The sequence below is a fragment of the Mastomys coucha genome, unplaced genomic scaffold, assembly GCF_008632895.1.
Source record: "Mastomys coucha isolate ucsf_1 unplaced genomic scaffold, UCSF_Mcou_1 pScaffold14, whole genome shotgun sequence".
NCBI classification, from domain to species: Eukaryota; Metazoa; Chordata; class Mammalia; order Rodentia; family Muridae; genus Mastomys; species Mastomys coucha.
The window spans coordinates 86,740,610-86,766,467 of NW_022196896.1; the positions used below are offsets into that span (position 1 = coordinate 86,740,610).

Consider the following 25,858-nt stretch of genomic DNA (forward strand, 5'->3'; position numbering starts at 1 on the left):
CTGGGACTAATTGTAATGGTCCACCATTATACCAGCTTAAAAGCAATGATTGACTTTATTTCCACACATGCCAATTAATCAACCACATATGCAAATTTTGTAATTAATTTGTTTTAAGGAAAAATTTGTGAATGTGCTTGTATTTGTGACTCAGATCAAAAGAACAAAAAAGTCAAAATGATAACTGTAAAAAGCAAAATAGTCTACCAAGGGGCACCACTGGTTCCTCAAGGATGGAGCCTTCCTCACTGATGTGGGGACTACACCCAGGGCAAAGCCTTCTCTAGGACTACCGTGCCTTTCAACTGAAAGCCTGTAGGGTAGCTCTCAAGTCTTAGCAGAGAAGTTTCTCTGTGCAGGAAACAGTGGTTAATGCATAAACTCACAACAGGACAACAGGTGCAGACAATAAGGGACTGTGGAGTGCTCAGCTACCATGGCACATCTGTGTATCATTCCCCTATCTTCAAGGCTCAGGGACCATGTGGAAGAGAGAGAAGAAAATGTTTTCACTGTAGAGGACCCAAGTGAAACTGTTTCTTCAGGGCATGGTAAGTCCATTGTATTAATGAGCTCAGCTGTGGTTGCCTGCACAGGAGCAAGCAAGTTAGCATCTAGAGTGGAGGGGCTTCATGAGCACCCACTCCTAACTGAGGAGCAATTGACAGTTGATAGCTTTTCTTTAATGGTGTGGCTCCTGGCAGGTGGCCTGTGTTCCAGTAGGCAGCCACCTTTGTATCGCAATATCACAAAATGGACTGACTCAATAGATTATTTAAAGAGAAAAATAAAGCACATGAACTTGGGAGGAATCGGAGAATATGATCAAATTATACTACACTGTCTGAAATTCTCATAATATATATATAAAAAAAAATCTCTCAACATTGTAGTCCATAATGATAATCATTCTAAAGTGTCACTGAGTATCATGTAAAATTCAGGAGTCAAAAATTTGAAGAACGTTTGAGAAAATCTACCGATGCTTAGACTCATCCTCAAGACAGGAATGAATCTGAATTATTAAAAATGAATTGTAAGCAACTTCTCTGGAATTTTAGGGCAATGGCACTACATAGTATTGCTGCAGCAAACTGGTTACAGTTGCAAGGGGAGACAGTTAAAAGAGTATATAAATAACTGACAGTAAAAAAATGAAGACCTTAGTTACTCACTAGTCACTACAGATAGCGCTAAAATGGTTTCCCCTAAGAAAGACCAGTGAAATGGTGCCAAATCATACTCTAGTAAAGGTTTAATAGTGGACAGCACAGATTTGTATGTGAAGTAAAAATTGTGTATTACCTTGCTGGACTCTTCCAACTGAGTGCCTCGCTTCCAGGCTTCAGAGAAGATGGAGCTCACCGTACTTTGGGAGCGGATGTGTCCAGTGGGCAGGGTGTCAGACACTCCACTGTCAGACTGATTAGAGTGATTTGACTGAGACTCTGTTGAAAATATTTAAAGAATCAAATCAAAGTCAGTGAATATATTCTAGTAGAAAAACCTTAGGTTAGTTAGAAATTGACTAGTTTTTTAATATCTCACAGTGAGAGGCTGGCAGAAGTCATTAGCACCCTGAAAGCCTGTCTTGGATAGTCTTCTGAACAAGTTAAAAACAACAAAAAGAAATGCTGGCAGAAGTTCATCTCACTGTTTGCCGGGTTTCTCCACCGTGAAGGTTCTGCTTTCTCAACCCTACTCCTCCTCTAAGTAAATCACGAGGTATCGCCCTTTAAGAGGGGCAAAGTGAGTGCAGAAATCTTTTAGAATTATTTTGTGGGGCTGGAGAGAGAACTCAGTCTCAGGAGTGTGTACTGCTCTTGTAGAGGACTTTGATTTGGCCGTAGTATAGAGTTGTAAGCTGCCTGATGTGTGTGCAGGGGCCCAATGCCCCCTTCTGGCCTCCATGTGCACCTACATGGCACACACAACTCATGTAAGCAGACACAATACTAATAATAAATCCTTCTTTAGAGGCTATCAATTTGAGAGTTAGGGGAGGCATGGATGGAGCTGGGGGAAAGGACAAAAGGTAATGTCATTATATTTTAATTAAAAATGTATTTTAAATCTTTTTGTATGGAAGGTTTGTTTGTTTGTTTCTTTTTTTTTTTTTTGGTTTTTCGAGACAGGGTTTCTCTGTATAACCCTGGCTGTCCTGGAACTCACTCTGTAGACCAGGCCGGCCTCGAACTGAACTCAGAAATCTGCCTGCCTCTGCCTCCCAAGTGCTGGGATTAAAGGCATGCGCCACTACCGCCCGGTGGTTTGTTTCTTATTTGTTTATATTAGCATGGATTCATAGTGATGTATCTTATAATTTGGTTATAATTTTATAGTACATACTATGTATTTTTCTTTTTTCTTTGTTTCTCTTCTTCCCCCCTCCTTCCCTCCCTCCCTCCCTCTCTCTCTCTTGTTTTCAAAACAGTTTCTCTGTGTAGCTCTGGCTGCCTTGGAATTCACTATGTATATATAGCTCAAGCTGTCCTCAAATCTGGAGAGCCACCTCTGCCTTCTCACTACTGTGATTAAAGGTGTATACCACCACTCCCTGGCCATTGTATAGTTCTTTTCCTCAACTCCAGCTTTGGGCACTAAAGCTCTTTCACATTGTATCTGTGTCCCTCTGATAAAACTTTATCCTATTTTTGAGTACTTTTGCTTAAGGCCCATCTTGTATATCTGCCACAGCCTTAGAGCTCGCCATTTGCCTAAGAGCAGTAGTTCCTTCTTTTGGAGACTAGGTGGTGGGCAATCTCATTATTATTGGGTTATCACTTTTCTAGGATCCTTCAATGGACAGAACTAGAAAGTATGTGTTTGCATGGGTTATGTATATTACATTCATACAGGTTAGTGTGTGTATGTATGTGTAACATATATATATTATATACATATGCACATACACATATATATAACAATTTCTAAGTGTTTATTATTTAAAGATGTCAAATCATATAATTTTTAAGTCATTCAGCAATGATATGAATTATCATTGGAAAGATTTTGAAAGAAGCACTTAATTGAAAATGAATACAGCATACTTATTTAAAGATGTGAAAATCTAGAAGCCCCTTGGGGTGCCATTGATTCCCTGTGAATACTAGAAAGTGTGACAGCCTAAATGCTTCCTGAAGTGTAATTCTGAACTAGCTGAGAGTGTTTCCATTGCACTGAAATGTCAGGAAATCTGTGTAGGTAGGAAGAGTGCAGTGTCCTGATGGATTGTGAGTACATCTCCAAGCAGCCTGTGAATCATGTCTTAGCAGTGTGTGTTTTAAAATAAACTTCATAAAAAGAAAACCCAACACTGCATTAGAAATGCAAATACTGGTCCATAACACTGCACCTGAGAAACAAGTACCCATTGATTCTAATTTGGAAATTAGGTATGGCTGTAGGGTGGCTAGCACAGTTATAGTAAAATTGTGCCCTGGCATGTTGTCCTACCTGGGATACTGGAAGAACTGGATCCGGATTTAATGCTGGAGCTGGATAAGGAAGTCCAATCATAAGCTGACTCTGTCCTCTTCAAGGCTTCTTGGTAGTTTGTGTAGAGCTGCTTCCCATACTAACCAAAAGGGAACAAATGGTGATATTTAGCCCTAAGCTGTATGTAGAAAGCCATGGGGAAGGGAGGGAAATATTTCTGTGTTCTAGTTCAGTTTGTATTAACACCTGTTATACTCTACATAGTCCTTAGTTCTAGAAAGTTATGTTCATACTCATTTTCCTTAGTTCTAAGAACAGCAGGGAGCTAACTACCAATTTTAATAATGTTAATAGCAATAAAAGTTTTATCACTCCCAATTCAAGAGATCTAGTGCTAGATTCTTAGCACTATTTAGGGACATGACCCAAATATACTTGAAAAATAACCATAGCTTAATTTAAAATTTTATTTGGGTGTTGGAGAAATCTGCAGACAACAACAACAACAGAAAAGCCTATTTTGCTTAGGCTAAACTTGGTTACATAACAATCATATAATGCACTCTCCAAATTAGAAACAAATCACTTTGATGCTATACAAGCAAGCTATTGCCAGCAGTATCATTCCATAGCTGTTAACCACTAACATGGTTCTCAACCACCAAGGAATAAAGGCATTTAGAACAGGAACTTAGGCCTGGGGAATCTAGACCAGCAGAGTAGTGAGTGTGAAACAGTCAGGCCCACCGTCAGGAACCCATGGCATCCCATCAACTACTTCATTATTGCAACATCAAATGGAAAGGCAATGTACCTTGGCAATGCGGATTCCATTGACCCACTGATGCAGGGTCCTTGCATCATCACAACAAAGGTACTTGATGTACTGAGACTTCTTCTGGATCTGGGGGTGCTATAAAATTAAAGGCAGAATCCAACTAATAAGTCTTGTAGAGAATTGACACTTAGACATATCCTGGTAACTTAGTCTTAGAGAATGTCAACAGCACATACTTCCTATACAACCACAAAGTGAAATAAAACAGCCCAAACTTAACTTTTTTTTTAAGCAAAATACACATCATGTTAAGATATCCATATAAACCTTTCTACCTGGGAAGTTCTCAAATATTTCTTTTACATATCAAAGAAAGACTATCTAGAGTAAGCCAACAGAATTCTTAGCCTTTGAGGCAGAAAAATGGAAAAAAAGATTGTCCAGGAAATCATGGTTTAGAAGCTGCAAAGAAGCTCCTTCCTGTGCATAAACAGCTGTACTAGTTATGTCTGGGATACACATAGCACAGCGCCCAGGACAGAAGCCCATGGCCACACCGGACTAGTGCAGCAGTACTTCACAGGCTTTGTTCTCTACAAACTGCAGCATGTGACCCTTTGGTGGGACAAGAGGACAGTGTGGAAGTTTGTTCTATTCTTGCAATATTTATGTTGTTAGAAATTAAAATGAGGGCTGGAGAGATGGCTCAGTGGTTAAGAGCACTGCTCTTCTAGAGGCCTGAATTCAATTTCTAGCAACTACAATGTGGCTCACAACCATCTGTAATAGAATCTGATGCCCTTTCCTGGTGTGTCTGAAGACGGCTACAGTGAACTCATATACATACAATAATTAAATTGTAATAAAAAAAAAGAGATTAAAATAAGAGTAAAAAAATTAAGGTAGAAGAATACAACTCTCCCCAAATACTTCTCAATAGTCAAGATAGCAACAATATTATGACACTGTGAGAAACCCCACTGTACTCAACTGAGAGAATGAGAATGTGAAAGGCACGTGAGATCTCAATATTACAAAACTATTGTTGATATCAGTATCTTTGGGTTTCCCAAGGGCCCTAGGACTTTATTTTACAAACCACTGGGTGAAGTTACCCTGTATGAGCATCCTAAGAATCATCTGCTACTGTAGGGCATGGAGAAGACCAAGTTTGAAGCTAGGTTGAGCTACATAGCAAGGATGCCTCAAAACAAAACAAAACAAAAACCAGAAAAACAAAACAAGCTGCTTCTGTGACTAACCTTGAGGATGCATTGGTGTTGTCTAAGAACGTTTACTGAGTAAAGGATTGTTATTATAATATACCCATCTTACCAATGAAATCAAAATCCCCCACCAAATCCTAAGCAAATGGTACTCCCTACCCAACTAACATGCAGCCGTATATGAGGATGAGCTGGAGCCAGAGTGTAGCAAGTCTCAGCAGTTCTTCCTGGTCTTTGTAGTAGGCTTTGTAGGCTACTGTCTTTATATATGTTAATTTAGGGGCTGGTCAGGTGGCTCAGTGGTTAGGAGCACTGACTGCTCTTCAATGATCCCGAGTTCAATCCCCAGCAACCACGTGGTGGCTCACAACCATCTGTAATAGGATCTGATGCCCTCTTCTGGTGTGTCTGAAGACAGCGACAGTGTACTCAAATAAATAAACTTTTTTTAAAAAGTTAAAAAAATGTTAATTTAAATCACTAAAGATACTCAAATATGCCCACTCTTCTGCACTGTATAGCCACAATTGGTGTGAGGAACTTAAACCTAGCTGAGAGAGAAGAAAACTTTCTAATATCAGATTATCGTGACTATGATTCGAGGGGAGTGGGGAGGGTAGAGACATCGTTATTTCTGGACCAGATGAAAGTGGGTGAATTTTGAACTTGGGAACAGTGCCCTCTGATGGGTCTACTAATAAAGTTCAGGACAGTAACAAAAAATACGTGTCTCATGGTAAAGTTTTTTTCAAGACAGGGAGGGTCTGGCTTTACACTCCTGATCCTGTCTCTTCTTCCTGAGTGCTAGGATTTTTGGTGTAAGCTTCCAGACCAAACTGTCCCCTTTACCTTGTTCTCCTGGTGCTAAGGATGGAGCCAAAGGCTTACCTGCTGAGTTACCCCTAGTCGTCCTGTCCTCTTCCAAGGACACAGAACTACCCGGTGAGTATCCAAGCATCAAGTAACCTCTATCAGTGTCACTCAGGCTTTACCTTTAAGGCCAGGCAGCAGTCTGTGGGTGCTTTGTACTTGCTCCGATAGTCCTGCCCGTAGTAGACATTTACATGATCCAGCTGGAGGAAGCACACTAGATCCCGAGATACCTAAGGAAAAACATCCCAAAGATTAACATAACAGGGCAAATAAGCAGGTACCATACCAGGTAAGGGTTTTTAGTTGAGAGTCAAATCTTTATTAGGTAGAAATTAAGATTAGATTTTTCTACAGTCTACAGTGTAACCAAAAAAGCAGTCCATTTTGCTTGTTAGCTATTACTAATAAATATTGATTTGTTTAAAAGTGTTGGTACTTTATAAAGATACTGTACACAGTGTACATATCACATTTAATAAATAGGTAATAGGTAACAGGAGAATAGCAGCACTTTTAGGAAAGAACAAGTAGCTGAATGGGTATAAAGCAACCTCAGGGGGGCTGGAGAGATGGCGCAGCAGTTAAGAACACTGGTTGCTTTTCCAAAGGTCCTGAGTTCAAATCCCAGCAACCACATGGTGGCTCACAACCATCTGTAATGAGATCTGATTCTGGGGCGTCTGAAGACATCTACAGTGTACTTACATATAATAAATAAATCTTTGAAAAAAAAAAACACCTTAAAAAAAAAGCAACCTCAAGTACAGTGATTCTCTGCTGAGAGTTACCTCAGCATTCAGAGGCAACAATTTACGCTCATAGTTTATAGGTCTAGGAGGATACTATGAATCTTAGAATAGCTCTGAACATAAAACAAGCACAAACAACAGCTCGTCCTTCAGTAAGAGCACATTGCACATGATTGAAGTAGACGGGATCCTAGAAAGCCATTCGCCCTAACTGAAATACATGACTCTGGCAAGACCTTTCCCTGCCCCAAATAACGAAACTATGTTTAGCTGGATGTGGTCATGCATATCTGTAACCCCAGCAATCGAGACTTGGAAGGGGGGGCCAAGAGGATCAAGAGTTCAAGGTCATCCTAAGTAAGCTACAGAATGAGTTTGAGGCCTCACTACATAAACTACATGAATAAGATCCTCTTTTAACAATGACAATAATCTACATTGGGGAAATAAATGGTAGAGAATTGAGATGAACCCAACTAGTGATCAGAAAAATGAACAGTTTTTAGCTTCCTCTTCTTACATGGGTAAAATAGTATTTTTGCTACAAAGTAAAAGCAGCTAGCACAATGTGGGAAGTGTGGAAGGACAGAGAAGGTACATACCTTTGCCTTTCCTTTAGGGACATAGTAGATACCAGATGCTCGCAAGAGAAAATAACGCTTTTTCCAGGACTTCTTGCCATCATCTTTCAACCAAAGGACTCCTTCAATTTCTGGGACAGTTACAGAACTCCCACAAAAACATTCCTTAAAAGATCATTTGGAAAGATTTATGATTCTTATATTTTCAGAAAATGAATTATCTACTCCTGTGAGACGTATAACACTAAGCAAAGCAAAATGGTTTTGTATTAAAACCACACTAGCTTTCTGACAAAACTGTTTATCCCAAACACAGTGTAAGTTTACTTTAGAATTACTGTGGCCATCCTGAAGTGTTTAATAAGACCAATGTGAGTCACGGGGCTGGGGAAGTGGCTCCGTGGGTAAGAGTCTGCTGTGTAAGCATGAGGTCCTCACAGGTTGAATCCCTCCACCCACATAAGAAGCTGGGTGTGGCTTGCCGTGCAGAGGGTATCAGGTAGATGAGAGAAGAGGACACAGGCATTCTCCTCTAGCTGTGTCTGCAGATATGGATGTACAATCCCGCGTACTCATGTTTAAACACAACATATAGCACAGCACAGCATACAAAATGTCACGACTACAGTAGAGTATTTTCCTATGAACTCAGCTGAGCTGTATATACTACTGCTGAGTCCCATTTCTTCTTTTCTCTGTGTTTGTGGTATGTGTGCTGTGCATGAAGCTAACAGCTGAGGCCAAGTGTCTTCCTCAGCTGCCTTCCACCTGATTTTTGAGACATGATCTTTCACTGGAGCTCAGTGGCTAGGGTGGCTGGTTAGTGAGCTCCAGGAAAGTGCCTGGCTTTTATGTAGGTGGCAGGGCTATGAACTCAGGTCCGCATGCTTGCTCAGCACATACTACTGACAGACCTGTCTCCTGCTCTCTGCAGAAGCTGATATGACCATCACAGTCACAATTTTCCTCCTCCTAGCTTGCAGTCCCTAAAAGGCATTACTCTTTTTAACTCACTGGACCACTGCTTGGCCAGATTAGTTGGTAGGAGGTGTGGTAGTTCAATGGGTACACACAAAGCACTGACAGCTGACTTTAGGAGAGAATCATACCTCTAACAGCACTTCTTTGTTTCTGTCTGCCATCTCAGCTGTTTCCTTTTTCCCTAGAAGATAATTCTAAAAAGAATGAAATGAAAATTAAAGGATAAACTCATTCTGCTATTCGCTTACAGTAAACACATAGATCATTTGCTCCAGACAAGTAACCACTATGAGTTTAGTTTTGTCAGTCTGCAGTGAGGAGAGTACTCCCCCAGAAAGCTCCCCCCGTAAGAGTATCATCATTAAAATGTTCCGGATCCACTTCCATTTTGCCCAAAGCATTTGCTATAAAATATTCCATAGAATGCCTTCCTTCACATTCTGAGGTGACAATATATGCAACAGCAAGTATTTTGAAATATTTAATTAGTTACATAAAAATACCCCAAAGCATTATAAATTAAGTAGAATAAAGAACAATTTCCTGAGAAATGCTAAGCCAGCACAGTTCTATGCTGGACTGAGCAGGGTGTTCCAGGCGATGATTCATATTTTGGCTTTGATAGAACAGTCTCATTCGCTTAGTTAAATTAAAATCTGACCTGTAATCATTTGTATATCTATTCTTTTAGTCTTCTACAAAAAGATCTTTTGACACTCCTAAGCATATACTCTTCATTAAAGAACTGCAATTAAGTCTGAGGAATAGACTGCCTGTCTAACGCTACTATTGTTTTTCTTATCGCTGCTTTTTGTTGCAGAGTTTTTGCTGTTCCTGACCTAGTGAGGAGGAAGTGGACAAACAGGAGTGGGGTGGGGGTGGGGGAGCAGGAAAGGTGGAGGAGTAGACAACAAATTAGAATAAAGTATGCCTGGAAACACTATAATGAAACACACTAGTTTCTATGCTGATTTTAAAAAGGCACAGGTGTGGTGAAGTACCAACCTAAACTCTGTGTTGGCACAATAAAAGATGACAAGTAAGCAAAGGTATTATGTAAGTCAGCAAAGAAATTTAAATAGAGAATCAGCTATAGAAAACCTCTGGGCTGCTCTGGTGAGATGAGAACCTCAGACGTTGATGAACTGCTGGGTTCAACAAGCTCTGCATTTATACAGAAGAAACCTAGCAACCCCCTGGAACTATTTTTATTTCTACCAAAGTTTACCCCCATATGGGGCTGGGGAGCTTTCTGAGGCCCAACACCTGGTCCCCAAACCCACAGGGGTTTGTGGCTACAAAAGCTGATCACGTGGTTGTCAGACTTTTAACTCTACTGACTCAGCTCTCATAAGTTATACAATCTTACCTGAGGGTTTTTAAAAAGTGCATATTTTTCTATACGCTCCATAAATATAAGTTTATTTTGGCTGTCTCTTGTCCAATTAAGAAGATTTTCAACCAAGTTTTCATGGTCTTCAAAGATTCTTTCTGTCCCAAAATCAAATACCAGCCTTTTGTTAGTATTCATCCAAATTACATCAAAGGCAAGATAAAACACATTAGAACTACAGAATCTCTGTGAGTGTAGAAGTCAGATGTTGATGACTGATAATGTCTTCATTTGCTTTCCACATTACATTTTAAAACAGCCTCTCACTGAACAAGAAGATCACCAGTTCAGTACACTGACTGGCTAGCAAGCTCCACCGTCCTCCTTTGTTTGTCGCCCCAGTGCTAGAATAATAGATGCATGTTTCTGTGACTGGGTTTTTTTCTTTAAACATGGGTTCAGGATGGTGGTGGGTGCTGGTGGTGGTGGTGTGTGTCAGACTAAAATACATGTAAACACACACACACACACACACACACACACGAAATAATATGTTAAAAGTATTCTTTGACATTTTATTGATGTGCTTTGTTTTTCCTTAAAGACTTCTGTACAAACACTAGGAACAAACAGTATTGAGCTGGAGAGACGGCTTAGCACCAAGAACTCTTGCTGTTCTTCTATAGGATCCAGGTTCTGTTCTCAGCACCACCATCAGGCAACTCACAACTGCCTGTAACTCCAGTGCCTGGAGAGCTGACACTTCTGGCTTCTCCATGTACACATGTATGTTCATGACACATATACATTTACACAGATACATCAAATAAATGAAAATGTAAACATCTTTAATAATAGCTTTTAGTAAATTTATTTATGCAACTCTTATTCCAAGGAAAAAACATCTGTTGTCATTATAAAAACTTTGCTTTAATCATTTAAAAAATATGAAGTGAACTTGAATTCATCTTTTATTCAAAGAACTCTCCAGCTATACTAGAAAAACATCGAAAAGCCAGATTTAAAAAGATAAAGTACCTGATAATTTTATAGAAAAAAAAAACATAGATGTCTCAAAATGTTTTCTCTCAATCTGCAGGTCCAGGATTACACAGATGCTAATAAGCAATTAAAGCAGTGGCATTACTAACCCATTTGTAATTCAGAAATGGTCTCCACCAGCGACCAGTCTAAACTATAGCCACAGTGAGATTTGTCCATCAGGTTGTCCAGCACTTGTCTCACTGTCTGTCTCTCATCCACCATCATTGTCTTCGAACTGTCATCAGACATGTGGACCCTGATCACCAGCTGTAACAGGGAAAATGCAATTAAATGCTAACCTAAAAAAATGATATTCTTGAAAAGTATTTTTCAAATATTAAATAGCATTCTGATTTATGTCATTGAATATAAATTAAGAAATATTATGATTACTCTGACACTGTTATTACAGGTAAAATCTGAATATCAAGAAACCTACCTAAATAAGTTTTAAGCCCTTTAAAATATGATTATTGTGCTAAGATGATTCTGTCTTACTGATTTTTGTTTGTTTTGAAAGCAACAAGAAATCATTATACTATCAGAGTGGTAACACAGATCAGATATGCTGTGAGCAGCGGGCCTTGTGAGGTAAGCTTTCCAGGACCTGCTTACAAGCAAGGCTTCGTAAAGCATCTCACATACAAAACCCACATTGAAAAAGACATTAGGAAGAATTCAGTTTTACCTTTCCATAAATTAGAGAAACATTATATCTAAACGAGAAAACTCTTCATAAAGCAAAACAGGACCCAAAAACCAAGATAAAGCCACCTTTTTCACTTGAGCCTCTTTAATTTTCTCCAGAGCAACTCGGATCTTCTCAGCTTTCAGTTTTGCTGCCTGTTCTTCCTGCAAATACAAAGCATTTCTGATAAACTGTTGCTCAGAGGGCAAGGACACCAGCAAGGATGGCATCCTTGGGGGGCTACTGAACCGAATTTCATTAAGTACATATGCTGCACATGCATATAAAGCACAGCACAATTTTAAAATGGCCCTGTTCACAAGATGAAATAGTCATGCTATAAGGAGAGAGCAGAGGTTCGGTAATAGGACTAGCTTCCATATTCCAGAGAAAAAGAAAGCAACCTGTGATGTGGTAAATTAACTTTGATTCTGTCAACATACAGCAAACTTCCAAGCTCTGGGTTTGGGAAACGACGCAGATGTGCCGCTCCTGCTTCCTATTTGCTACACTCACACAGCGTTCAATTCAGACTCCCTCCAGAGTTTATGCAAGATTTCTGCACAGTTTTGTTTTGTTACATTGAAAATTTAAGATCTTTGGAAAAATATATACAGCAAAAGCAATCTACTTCGTTGTAACTATATAAAGCCCTTAGCAAAAAGTATATATACAAATACTAATTCTTACCAATATGCTAATATAAACAAGAGGCTGCATTATATTTTAAGTTTTACTGATTTGGAAAATCATGCAACACAATCATGTTAATAAATTCAAATTTACTAATCCATAAATAAGTCCTTTTTTAAATGCTAAATATAACTCTACAAACAACACAATTATAATTCTACTTCAGAAAACCTAGGATTATAAACTATGGTAAAAATTATAAAGAACTAAAGATAAAGCATTGTCCATTTTCTATTGGCATACAGCATTCAACACTAGTACTCACTGGTAAGTTCCAGCAACAGGCCATAATAAACACTGTAGCTGTAGTTTACAATTAAAAACTCATGTAAGTAAACTTCTGTTTATAAGGAATTATTTTCTGTTTGAGTACAAAACATGTATAATTGCTACCTTCTATAATTTTTTAATACGCCTTCCTTTAAAAAACAAAACAAAGGAAAACCTAATTATATCAGCCATATTTTATCCTCTCTGGATTGTGCTTGAAATGCCACAGTCCATGTGTTAGTTTTCATAAAAAGCTAACACTTCCAGAGTAGGGGGAAAAAGGCTAAATTCATTTGCTGATTTATTTCCCTACTCACCAAAATTCTGATGGCTTTCTTCTTTCCATTTCCTACTATGCTGTCTCTCCTTGCAAGCTTAAGTTACTGTCCCATGGACTAGAGAAACAGGGGCAAGGGGAAGGCAGGAGCTTACGTGCCAGAAACTGGATCCCTTTCAATGAATGGAGCCACTGAATTAACAGACTGACCAAGGCCTGGAAACACTATCTGTACACCCAATAGTCAAAGGACAAAGAACTATATTTTAATAATGAAGAGGATTAATACTTAGTTCTTGTGCTATTATAGATATATTTCTCTGACTAAAAAATTATATAACCCAGTCCTTTCCTTTAAACAAATAAATACATATAAAATATGTAGATTATACTTTACTGTTAGATTTTTTTCTTTTAAAAAGGTTTTAAGAAACAAACTAGTATTATTAAAACTGCTTCTAGATTGGAGTCTTCGAGAACTGGGAACTGTTTCTAAATTGGAATCTTCTAGAACTGAGAAGCAAGATCATTAATCAAATGATAACACGCAATTTTGGTGAATATAGTAAGGCTCTCTAGAGAGACGAGATACTTTAAACAGTCTAGGAACTGACTTCATAAGAGATCACTAGAAAGCAGTCACCACGGCCACAGACTTATATTGGAAGGAATAACTGCTACAGAGAAAGAAAAATTACCAATCTAGTCTCTTACACATTTTACTTATATCTCTGAAAAGTAAATTTAAAGTCTACTGGGGAGAAAGCATTGGAATCAATGCTTTATATATTTGAAATATAAACATGAACTTCTAAAAGTAAAATATTTAAAAATACATTTGCCATTATTTTATTTTATATGTACACATATTTGGCCTGCATATACGTACATGCACCACATGTGTGTGGTGCCTGCAGAGTTCAGAAGAGGATACTAGGTTCCTTGGAACTGGAATTACAAAGATTGTGAGCCACTATGTGGGTGCTGGGAATAGAACCTGAGTCCTCTGGAACTGCAGTAACTCTTAACCACTGAGATATCTCTTCAGGAAAACATGAAAAGATGGTCAATAGTCCTTATCACCCAGAAAGTGCAAGTTAAATGAACAAGATCCTATATGTTTACTATGCCCCAAATCCAATACACCAGCACTTTGTAGAACTGTTGCTCACTGCTAGTGAGAATGCAAAATAGTTCAGCCACTTTGGAAGACAATTTGGCTTATTCTCACAAAATTTTATGTACCACTGCCACATGGTCCAGTAGTCATGCTTCTAGGTACTCACTCAAATCAGTGGCAAACTTCTGTCTACAAAAATCTGTGCATGGATGCTTATAGATGTTTTATTCAGAATCACCCAAACTTGGAAGCAACGAAGATTTCCTCTAGTGAGTGAATAGATAAATTACGGTGCATCCTAGCAATTAAATATTAGTCAACACTAAAAGGAAATGAGCTATCAAGCAACAAATGGGCACAGCGGGCCCATGTATTAATAAATAAAAGAAATTTTAAATCTGTAAAAGTTACATACTATATAATTAATTGTAACTGTACTATGCTCTGGAAGAGTGGTAAAAAGGATCAGTGAGTGTCAGGAGTCAAGAAGGAAGAAAGGCATTATCAGGCAGACTGCAGAGGCCTTTGAGGGCAGTGAAACCACTGCTTGTCATAGTACAATGGATGATAAACAAAACTGTCCTGCCCTAAGAATATATAAAAAAATTAAGCAAATACTGTATTTTGATTAGGAACAAATACAATAATAGTGCTTTTATACTGTCATTTTACTTTAGTATACTACTGTTTGTCAAATTCTATGACAGGTTTAGCTTAATTAAGCTTATGATCAGCTCCCGCTCCTCACAATGAAATACTGAACAATTAAGAGAACTGGGTAACCAATACATTTAATCAATTACATTTCATACACATCAAGAAGGAGTCATTTTTTTAAAAATACAAAACAGGTAAAGCTCTCCTAATAGATTCAAGTTCAGCCTTTCTTTTATTTATAAAAATTGGTCAATATAATTTCATTTTTTAAATTTTCAGGGCTTTGCATATAATAAGCAAATAACTACCACTGGGCTACATCTCTGGTCTTTATAAACTGGACTATGAAAGTTAGTATCAAATTTCAGAGCTAGCTGTTTAAATCCAAGATAGGTAAATTTTAGTTTAGTCTTCTCTAGTTTAATACAAGATGATCTTTCTAGAAACCTTTTGAAGAAATAAATCTGTCTACAGTCAGATCTGATTCTCATTACTGGAAACCAAACTGTAAATAAAAATAATCAGACTGCATGCCCCATAGTTCCTGTGGCCCCCATGCCCTCCTTCTGTGAGTTCTATTTGCAGTGTCTAGTTAAAGCATACCTTACTTTTGTTTTTTTTAACCACCAGTAATATTAGGAAAAAGGAAACCATTTTACATTCTTTGTATTGTACAGTAAGGAGACAGATCACTAAATCTGTGTGGATGTATGTGGACGATATATGGAAGGGTTCCAGTAGCTAATTCATCAAGGCCATGCTAACCCACACTCACTAATGCGAAGGACAAAGCTCCCTTCATCCTGTTTTCTGCTGACAGCTCAACCCTTCAGTCTTCTGCCCGTTCTCTTTGTACACTAGCCCTTTCTTCATGTTGTCTTACAACTATCCCAAACATAATGGGAGACACCTCACTTACATAAAAACAACTTTCTCTCCTCCTCCTTCTCTTAAAAAAGAAAGAGGAGGCAACCCATTTTCTATTGGGAAAACTCCTGTGGCTATCAATAACCATCAAATGCCAACCCTCCTCAAATTTGCACATAGGACAAAAACTGGGTAGAGATCTTATGATTAAATGAAAACCAATGCTGTGTGACAATGTTCTCTGGGGTATAGACATCAGAATGTCAATACTCAGACAGCTCCAGTGGCTGAGGGACAGGTAGAGAATGCCTGCAACCGAGAAACTGAGGTTATAGGCTTAGAACAAACAATAAAGCTAAGGTGCTAAAGAGTGGTTTGCAATTTCTCTAGAATCATTTCATAGACTGCAAAAAGTCATAATTTAATATTTATTGGAGGCTCTATTCTATAATGTAGCCTAGGATCAGAAGAATTATAGTTAACTATGTCTCTTAAAGAAATCATGAATTATATTAAACTCTCATTAAGAGAACGAACAGTAATTGTGTATCTGAAGCTTGCTGAACCACAGTTATGTTATACATGAGATCTAATTTAAAGTTCTAAAAAAATACAAGGCTTATATGATTATTAGAACCACTGTACCAACTTAGACTCACAAAAATTACTGACTTCCTAAGACCATACACATATTTACTGTGCTTAGCTATGCATCCATTATATCAGAACCTATTTCTATTGTCCTTAATAGTTTATAGTCTTAGCTTTTGTGGTACCAATAAATAAAACTGTCTGTTAAAGACTTAATGTGAAAGCATTTTAGCATCTTTTCTGAAGCAAAGAAAATGATGGTTACAACTAGCATGCTTTTGTTTTGTTTTTTTAAATTTTATGTGCATCGGTGTTTTGCCTGCATGTATGTTGGAGTTACGGACATTTCAGGGCTCTCTTGTGGGTGCTGGGATTTGAATCTGGGTCCTCTGGAGAAGCAGTCAGTGCTCTTAATTGCTGAGCCATCTCTCTAGCCCCCTAGCATTGGCACCTACCTGGAGGTTGGGAAGTGGAATACCAAGCTTTTATAGTAGAAAGCCAGATTGCTCTACAGGTTGGTATGTCAGAGGTACACATACTTGGGACTAAAAGGTACAGATCAATGACAGAGTATCTTGGGTATATGAAATGTTCTGAGTTCAGTACCCAGCACTAGAGAGTAAAGGGCACATAGTTCACAAGAGCCAGGTACTTTGGTAGAGAGGGCACTGAACACAGTCAGTGTGCATAAGGTTCATCTGAGGAGCTCTAGGTCTGGCTTGCTTAGGAACAGCTGCCACCTCTTCCATGGTGCCGTTCCATCTCCAGTACTCTCTATGCCTCTGTTTCTTTCATAGCACTTAATATAATCTGGGTATTTTTACATGTTTGTATATACAGATACATCTATGTGTGTGTGTGTGTGTGTGTGTGTGTGTATTTTAATTTTTGAGGACAGTATCTCCTATAGTTCTAGGCTGGCTTCAATTTCATTGTATAGCTGAGATGAAATGATCCACTTACCTTTATCTCCCCAGTGCTAGATTATAGGTGTATACCACAATGCCTGGCAATTTTATCATCATAAGAGACTATGTGTTCCCTAAGAGTAAGGAATATATCCAATTTATAGCATTGTATACTAATTAGTTGCATTCATAGTACAAGGGTCAGCAGGGATTACCAGACAGACAGACAAGAGAAGTGGTAAAATGTTAAACTCAATCTGGGAACAGTGTGAAAAACAGATGTGGGGTGAGGTCAGAGACGACTGTAGTGCTGGGTTGGCTGAGCACTGAGATTGCTTGACGATGAGGCAATGGGAAGGAAATGGATGGGTAAACCTTGTAAACTCTGAGGATCACAACAGGCTCATCACAGGTTTGAGACACTAAGTGACAGGTGATCAGAATGCTCAACCTGTCACTACCCTAAGTAGAAAAAGAAAATGTGTGTACATTGTGGGGCCTCAGGGAGAAGGTGGGCGAGGGATCTCTCAGGACTCAAGTATTAGTAAGGAAGATGTGAGTAATATTCAGGAAACCCTAGTAGCTACCAACTACCTGGAAATGATGGGAGCAAGGACAGATGACAGTGGACATGGCAAGAGCTTGCCCTCTCTTCTACAACAGAGCACAGTTAAGCTATGAGGTTGTCTCTCAGGCTAGAAAGTGTGTGGCCCAAACCTGCATAGATTTCCTTGGGATCCTGACCTACAGCTTCTCTCTGACTCTGGAGCTGATCAGTAGGGAGATTGGGGATGAAGTGGTTTCACTGCTCGCTCTGTCAAGGTGTCTTTTTGTTTGAGCTGCTTCTTAGAGATTTTGATTTTAGTCAGTTAGCTTATCTCCTAAGATTATGCTATGAGTAATAAAAGGAAAAACCCTCTCAGATATAGTAACATACGTAGATTCTAAATTGTTTATTTTTCAGAAACTATAAGCAAGTCTGGCATTCTTAAACTTAACACTGTGCTATTTAAATAAGATAATGATTAAGAAAATAGCTATTCAGCTCTCTGATTATTGTTACCTAGTTAATGAGAATTGGTAAAAGATTTTAAGTTATAAAATAGTATCCCAGCAAAATCCAGCCAAACTGAATCAAACTGAAGGTAAAAAACTGAGAAATTCAAATCGTGATTTTTCCCTTCCAGTAAGACTAAGTTAATATAAATAAAAGTTCTGTCTATGTAAGTAAATGATGTAAATAAACCAGAGGTAATAATATGAGCAAGGACTGTAAAGCTTGCAAAAGCAACTCATACCATGAAGCCATTAATAGCAAAAGTTAAATTAAAGCAATGATTTTAGGCTTTGAAATGCAATCGAAAATTAAGCTAGAAAAAGTGCAACACACTAGGAATACTAGACATCTGCAGAAGTTAAAACCAAGTGAAAATTACTAAGCATTTTGGCTCTGAATATTAACAGTTGTTAGATTAAGAAGACAGTTACCTGCAGCAAGAGAAATAGCACGCTGTATTAAAGACAACGGTGCTACTATAAGAAAGGGGTGCAAAGAATGCAAGCACAACCACAGCTTATATTCTCTCTACAAGGCAGTACATAGTTACATGCATGTGGAAATCAGAGGCATCACCTTGGTCAGCAAATGGGAAGGTTTTCCTGCAATGTTTCTCAGAAGAAGGGAGGTTTCCCTGTCCAGATAGGAGTGCTTTGCAGGAAGAGAGAAAAACAAAAAAAGGCAATAAGAGAAGTCAGTGGAGGCTTTATGTTTTAAAATAAGACAGAGTGAGAATGACACTAATTAATTTCACATCTGTTTTTGTAAACTGAGTGGAATATGTCCATCAAGAATAAAATATTTAAAAAAACAAACACACACCAACAGCTTAAAAGGAGGTGCGAGGTAAAGACCCCGCTGACGCCCATGGATGTGCTCTAGGTGACCCCGCTGACGCCCATGGATGTGCTCTAGGTGACCTGCTGAGGTAAAGACCCCGCTGACGCCCATGGATGTGCTCTAGGTGACCTGCTGATTGCTGGCCCTGAGGAACACATGCAAAAAGAATGCTGTGCAGAAAGCACACATAAAACTGTGTCAAAGGCCAATGAGTAAATATAGTTCTTCCTATTAAGAATCTATAAGATTTACAGAGATTTAAGCAGTATAGTCTGTTTAGAACAAATATTATAAAAAATAAAAAGGCAACCATTTTTCATCAATTCAATGAAAGCCACACCAAGAGGAAAAACAAGCCATATGTATTTTGTCTAATATTTTGTTCCCAGTAAAATTTTATTAATCCTTTCATTACAGGATTACACAGTGAAGTACTTTCACAGAAAATGAACAGTGAATATTTGCCCCTGAAGTGATTTAAATTTATTCAGTTAATATCTCTCCTTAGCAATGATGCACATAATGTAGTCCTTAACTACCAATTATACCTTCTCAATAGCTTAAAAAATATCCATTTTATTTTAGATTATCACTGAAGAAAGGAAGGAAGAAAGAGAAAGAAAAAAATATGCTGCACACCATTCACAAAAGCATTATATTGGTAAAATATAATTCCAGACATTAATTTTAACATAAGCCTTAAAAAAGCTTATGATATATATACTTAATGTAGTAATTAGTTATAAACATCTTAGCAATTGGGTTTCAGAAAATATTTTGGTGGTTGCTTAAGAAACAGATCCAGGGACCAGATGGCTCAGCAGGTGAAAGTGCTTGCTGTATACACATGAACATGAATTTAATCCCTGAAATCCTTGTATAAGGCTAGATGTGGTGGTACCCATCTGTAAGTCCAGCACTCCCATGGCAAGATGTCCATGGACAGGAGAACTGACTGGAAAAACTGACTGGAATATACAGGCGGCATGGTAGAAACAGTAAGAGAGAACCTACCTCAAAACATCCTGGAAGGAGAGAAGCTATTTCCCAAAGTAGTTGTCCTTTGACCTCTTTACAACTGTGGTGGCATGTGCATGTTCTCCTCTCCCACTTCATAATGTGTTGTCTTGTTTTTTAAAGACATGGGGATTAGAGAGATGGCTCAGTGTTTAAGAGCACTGGGTGCTCTTGCAGAGGACCCAGGTTTGATTTCCAGCATACATGTAGTGGCTCACAACTGTCTGTAACTCCAGTCCTAGGGCAACTGATGCGTTCTTTCAGACTCCACAGACACCAGGCATGTGTGTGGTGCACAGACACATATGCAGACAAAATACTCATACACATAAAATAATAATAATAATAAAAAAGACATAGTTTGGATCTTGGGGGCAGGGAGACCTGATCCAGAAATATACTAAGCATCATAATGAGTTTTAGTTATTACTATAAATAATAAAAAAATGAAACTACTACTAAACTATTTTGCTAATGGGGGCAATACTCCGCTATAATCATTTGGGTTGAAAGTTTTACCAAACAACAGAAAAAACTAGAAAAGGCCTTTTAAGGGAGGGCAAATCCATATTGCTTCTATTTAAATTACAGGTATGTGGAACAGGAGGTACGGCACCTAGAAACCAGCACTGAAATACGCTATCTTTTAAATAAATACCTACATTACCTATTTCCCTCTTTAGGATCAGCTAGCTACACAATGCTCCTTAACTCACTTTCAGAAGGAAGAGGGATCAAGCCTCTCACTGGAGAAAGCTGTAAAGGGAGAATGTGCCATTAACAGCCAAGGTGTCCTGGCACATGTTGCTAGTTAACCAAAACACACTCTGGTCAGTGAGATGGCACAGCACTTTCTGTGGAAAGCCTAAGAACAGGAGTCTGATCCCCAGAACCCATGTAAGGTGGAAGAAAAGACCCAACTTCACAAAATTGTCCTCTGAACTCCATATGTGCACTATGGTACACAAGCCCACACAAATGCATTACAATAAAAATAAACAAAAACTCATGGCTTGTATGTTTTCATTTTCTCTTCGATTTATGCCTTTTCTCTATCAATTCAGCCATCCTTTAGACTCTAACTTCAAGCCTGGAGCTACACCAGGCCCTGGAGTAAAAAAGGTAATCACATTGCTGCCTTGTCTAAGAACAAGGACCTTAGTCCTTGTCCTCTGAGCTACCTGCCCTGTAACTCCCTAATACCTTTCTGTACTGACAACTATAATCAACTGAGCTAGGTGGCATGGGAGGGAGGAGCAGGTGAGCACCTATGCCAAAATTAGGGGTTCAGTAAAGCATTCCTGAAGATGTGTACAGTCTTGGAGGAAAAGGGTGGGATAGATAGAGGAAATGAAAAAATAAGCAGATATTTGAGGCCAGTGATTCTCAGAGGTAGCGAGTGCTGTCTTTAACTTGGTATCTCAGGAAACTGGGGAGAGTATTGTAAGCATTCACAATAAAGAGAACAGGAAGGGTTAGCAGGGCTTATTGAGAAGACAGTTGGACATGCACAGTACATCACAAAGTACAGATCCATCCCACAGGACATTATGTCCTCACATGGAAACGCATAGATGAAAAATCTTGTATACTTTATACAAAAACACAAAGTAATTTTGTATAATATAAATTTTCAATGGATTCTGGAACATTTTGTCTTGTGAAATAGATTGAGAAAAGTCTACTTTTTATTTTATGTCTCACAATATCAAATGCAATGGGTCTGATGAAGCCCATGCATATAAACATGGTACAATGGGTCTGATGAAGCCCATGCATATAAACATGGTACTTTGCTTATATTTATCTCCTCTTACCCATGTTGCTCGTGTTGGCGCTACCCAGCCATGGGTTTTTTTGTGTTAACACTTATGAAGAACTGTTTATAATAATGGAAATCATTACTAATGGAATCTTAGCTTGAAGTAAGACCCGAGTATCACAACTAGCAGTGTCAGATACACTGAGATCTGAAATTCCTTTGAACAAAATTAAGCACTAAATGCTCTATTAGTTAAAATACAAAATATAGGAATTTCATTGAACTTTATTAATACAGACTGAGAAATGTATGCTTATAAAAATCAAATATCAACAATAATTTCTTACTACACCACCTCATTTAAAACTTCAAAAGCCTCATCACCAAAACCACAGCTAGAAACTTTTCTCAAGCTGGATGGATGGTGGGGAGTGTTTGTAACCGAAGCACTCAGTGTGGCTAAGGCAGGAAGAACTCACGGTCTTCTGCAGTTCCCACTGTCCCTGTCTTAGCACGCCATCTAACTACTCCAGACCCACTGTCCTTGTCTCAGCACACCATCTCACTACTCCAGTCCCACTGTCCCTGTCTCAGCACACCATCTAACTACTCCAGACCCACTGTCCCTGTCTCAGCACACCATCTCACTACTCCAGTCCCACTGTCCCTGTCTCAGCACACCATCTCACTACTCCAGTCCCACTGTCCCTGTCTCAGCACACCATCTCACTACTCCAGTTAAGGCCACCTCCCCATTTTCTTCCACCTTACACAAACATGTCATGTCTTTTACCATGCCAGCACACTAGGATTCTGGGAGCCATTCATATTCTACTTTCTTTTTTTGGTGTTTTTTAACAACCAAACTACTGATCACTTCGATGAGAACTCTAGCTTAAGAACAGATGGATTTTTACTACTATCTTGCCTTCTTTACACATTACATATTTTCTATATAAATTACTCTGGTTTGCTTTTCTTTATCTTAGATGTTAAGGCATTATATCCTTTTACATTGTAGGGATGAAGGAGATTATGGTAACTATGAATTTTGTTGGAAGTAGTAAAGATAGTGTTATAAAGTATCTGTTATTTTTAAAAGAGGATGAAAAGGATTGAGAACTACTGCATGGTAAAAAGAATGACCACTAGCCAGAGAATACATTTTTGGAGAAACTAGGTATTTAGTTAAGTACCAGTGCAGAAGAAACAGTGTACCTTATGGTCCCATCCAAAGAAAAGCCAAATCTGTTAGTGCTTACAGAAGCTGATGAAGGCCCTTAGATACAGAATTTTAAAGTGGTTCCAATAAAAAAAAATCCCTTATATCAGGTAGTCTATCTTGACATTCTCTCTTTTTTTAAAATTATTTATTTATTATATGTAATATAACACAGACACACCAGAAGAGGGCATCCGATCTCATTACAGATGGTTGTCAGCCACCATGTGGTTGCTGGGATTTGAACTCAGGACCTTTGGAAGAATAGTCAGTGCTCTTAACCACTGAGCCATCTCTCCAGACCATACAATTCCGCTTTGATTAGTGAGGCCCCAGAGGACCCTAAGACTATACAGACTCTTTTCTTTTTTTTTTTAAATTTATTTATTTATTATATGTAAGTACACTGTAGCTGTCTTCAGACACACCAGAAGAGGGCATCAGATCTCATTGGATGATGGTTGTGAGCCACCATGTGGTTGCTGGGATTTGAACTCAGGACCTTCAGAAGAGCAGTCAGTGCTCTTAACTGCTGAGCCATCTCTCCAGTCCCGAGTGTTAACATTCAATAGTACTGTATTATAAGGTGACTATCTGGTTTTAATAATTTTCTTTAAAATCTGGTTTAATTTTTATTTGAAAAATTCAACAAATAGTGCTAGAAAAATTGAATTTCTACCTGCAGAATATTTTGTTTATATTTTTCACATGGAAAAAAAAATCATCCAAAATGGATTTTAATTTAAAGCCTGAAACACTGAAACTTTTGAAGAAAACAGAGATACCCTTCAAGATTCTGGGTTAGCTAAGGAGTTTTTAAAAGAACACCAACCATACAGGAACTAACCCCAAGCATCAACAGATGGAACTGCTCAACAATAAAAGGCTCATCCATAGCCAAGAGCACAGTCAGCAGAGTTAACAGACAGCACACACAATGGGGATCTTCCCGAGCTATTCTTCAGACAAGGCGCTGACAGCAAGAACGTACAAAGAATTACAGAAACTGAGTACCACGGGGCAGGGGGGGGGGAGGGGTGTGGAGGTGGGGAACCCTGCCCAATCAGCAGATGGGCAAAATAACTGAAAAAAACAAAAACAAAAACAAAAAACAGTTTTCAAAAAAGAAATACAAGTGGCCAATAATTATGTTTAAAAAGTGTCTAATATTCCTAGCAATCAGGGAAATGTAAATCAAAACTACTATGAGGCCAAGTGGTAGTAGTGCATGCCTTTAATTCCAATACTTAGGAGGCAGAGACAGGCAGATCTGTGTGAGTTCAAGGCCAGCCTGGTCTGCAAAATGAGTTCCTGAGCTACACAGAGAAATTCTATCTGGAAAAACCAGATAGGTAGGTAGGTAGGTAGGTAGATAGATAGATCATGTTCACACACACACATATATATATATATATATTCCAGCCGATAATATATATAAACAAATGTACACTAGTTACAGTACAACATGAAGAAAAGACAAAATACTAAATTTTAGTGGTAAGAAAGGACTGAATACAGGTAAGGGACACGAATTATGAAGGAGGATATAAAGCTAAGTTGTTTTTCTAGTTCTGCCTGTCATGGATTGTTTTGTTTTGTTTTTTTTTGGTGGTGGGTAAATACATAAAATATATTCAATAATGAAAGTGTAAAATCTACCGTGCTGCTCCGTAGCTTCCATTCCAAATGCCTACTCTAACTGTATGGAAATTCGCTGAGTCGCATAGACTTTGGATTTGGTTAATTTCGATGTAGGATTTTTTTTTTAAATTTACAAGTCTTTTTAAAAGAAAAGAAAAGTTGATGTAATTATGTGATCAGACATCATCATTTGGAATTCTAATGAATCTATTTTTCTTCATTGATTTAAACAGCCCCATGATAATGCTTACAGAACTTACAGGTGCCAGCTCAGCCTGCTCTTCTGTGGAGTCAGAGTGGTGCTTGGCCTGCTTACTGGGACAGCTCAGAAAGATAGCATGCTGTGAAAATGGAGGAAGGAAAAAAATGATAGATAATGGAGGTGAAAAGAGCAGCTCTCCTAATCATTCACAGAGAGAAGTGGACTACTCCAATGACATTAACAGCAATGAAAAAAATAGAAGTTTTTACCATTTATTCTTTCACACAAAAATTAGAAAGAAAATTAAGAAGCAGATGATCTGCCTAATCCTTAACAATTTACAAATAGCCTTATTTCACTTGTAGATAATTCAGTTGTCAGAAGACCTTTGTAACCGTGTTGTTCAGAAGCAGTGTATGCTAATGAGCCCTGACCACTGGCCATACTCTAAGTCTGTCTCCTACCACTATGTTAACTATCCCTCAAAACCAGTGCTCCATCTCCAGTACCTCAAGCTTCTGCCTTTCTCTTTTCCCTCTTCCCTTACAAAGAAAATCTCAACCAGCAAAGTGTATTCTTGTTTTATAAGAAGCTAAGCATGTCTCATTCCTCCTTCAGTATGTCTGACTGACTTTGAAACGGGTCAACCCACCAGGGGAAGGAAGGGGCAAAAGAAAGTTCAACTCTTCTGGCTAACCTCTTGCCTCTTGTTTCTCTGTGCTGCCAAAGTTCCTGAATCCATGCTTGGCTGTTGGGCCACTTCCTAGCCACCCATTAATTACTCACTTCTCTGCAACTCTTTCTCCTCAAAGATGTCAGCCTTTGAGTTGTAAAGCATTCTGTATTTAATCTTCAAAGTGATTAATGACCTTATGTATGTGACGTGTTTGTGTATGCCTGTGCAGTCACAGGCTGATGTCCGACATCTACCTCAATAATGCTCCGCCATATTTGCCGAGACAGAGACTAAACTTGGAGCTCACTGATTTGGCAATGGTAGCTGGCTACCAAACCTCCAGGATCCACCAGTCACTGCCCCTCAG

General features: G+C 38.5%; 1 protein-coding gene across 8 annotated transcripts in view; it reads right to left on the reverse strand.

Moving 5' to 3' along the window:
* Raph1 (Ras association (RalGDS/AF-6) and pleckstrin homology domains 1) overlaps window positions 1-25,858 on the reverse strand; it is a 197,821-nt gene that overhangs the window by 125,834 nt on the left and 46,129 nt on the right. For 6 of the 8 annotated variants that reach the window (XR_004117908.1, XR_004117909.1, XM_031367678.1 and 3 more), the window contains exons 5-15: window positions 24,874-24,954; window positions 18,708-18,782; window positions 11,778-11,855; window positions 11,111-11,270; window positions 9,996-10,117; window positions 8,755-8,820; window positions 7,667-7,810; window positions 6,435-6,545; window positions 4,253-4,351; window positions 3,457-3,577; window positions 1,306-1,448 (exon numbers count right to left, since the gene is read on the reverse strand). Coding sequence is in view for 6 of the 8 variants with exons in the window: in XM_031367678.1 (XP_031223538.1) it covers window positions 1,306-1,448; window positions 3,457-3,577; window positions 4,253-4,351; window positions 6,435-6,545; window positions 7,667-7,810; window positions 8,755-8,820; window positions 9,996-10,117; window positions 11,111-11,270; window positions 11,778-11,855; window positions 18,708-18,782; window positions 24,874-24,954 (1,200 nt within the window). In the remaining 2 variants the exon portion in view is untranslated. The remainder of the gene's footprint in view (window positions 1-1,305; window positions 1,449-3,456; window positions 3,578-4,252; window positions 4,352-6,434; window positions 6,546-7,666; window positions 7,811-8,754; window positions 8,821-9,995; window positions 10,118-11,110; window positions 11,271-11,777; window positions 11,856-18,707; window positions 18,783-24,873; window positions 24,955-25,858) is intronic. The other 2 variants (XM_031367675.1, XM_031367676.1) reach the window with 2 other exon arrangements.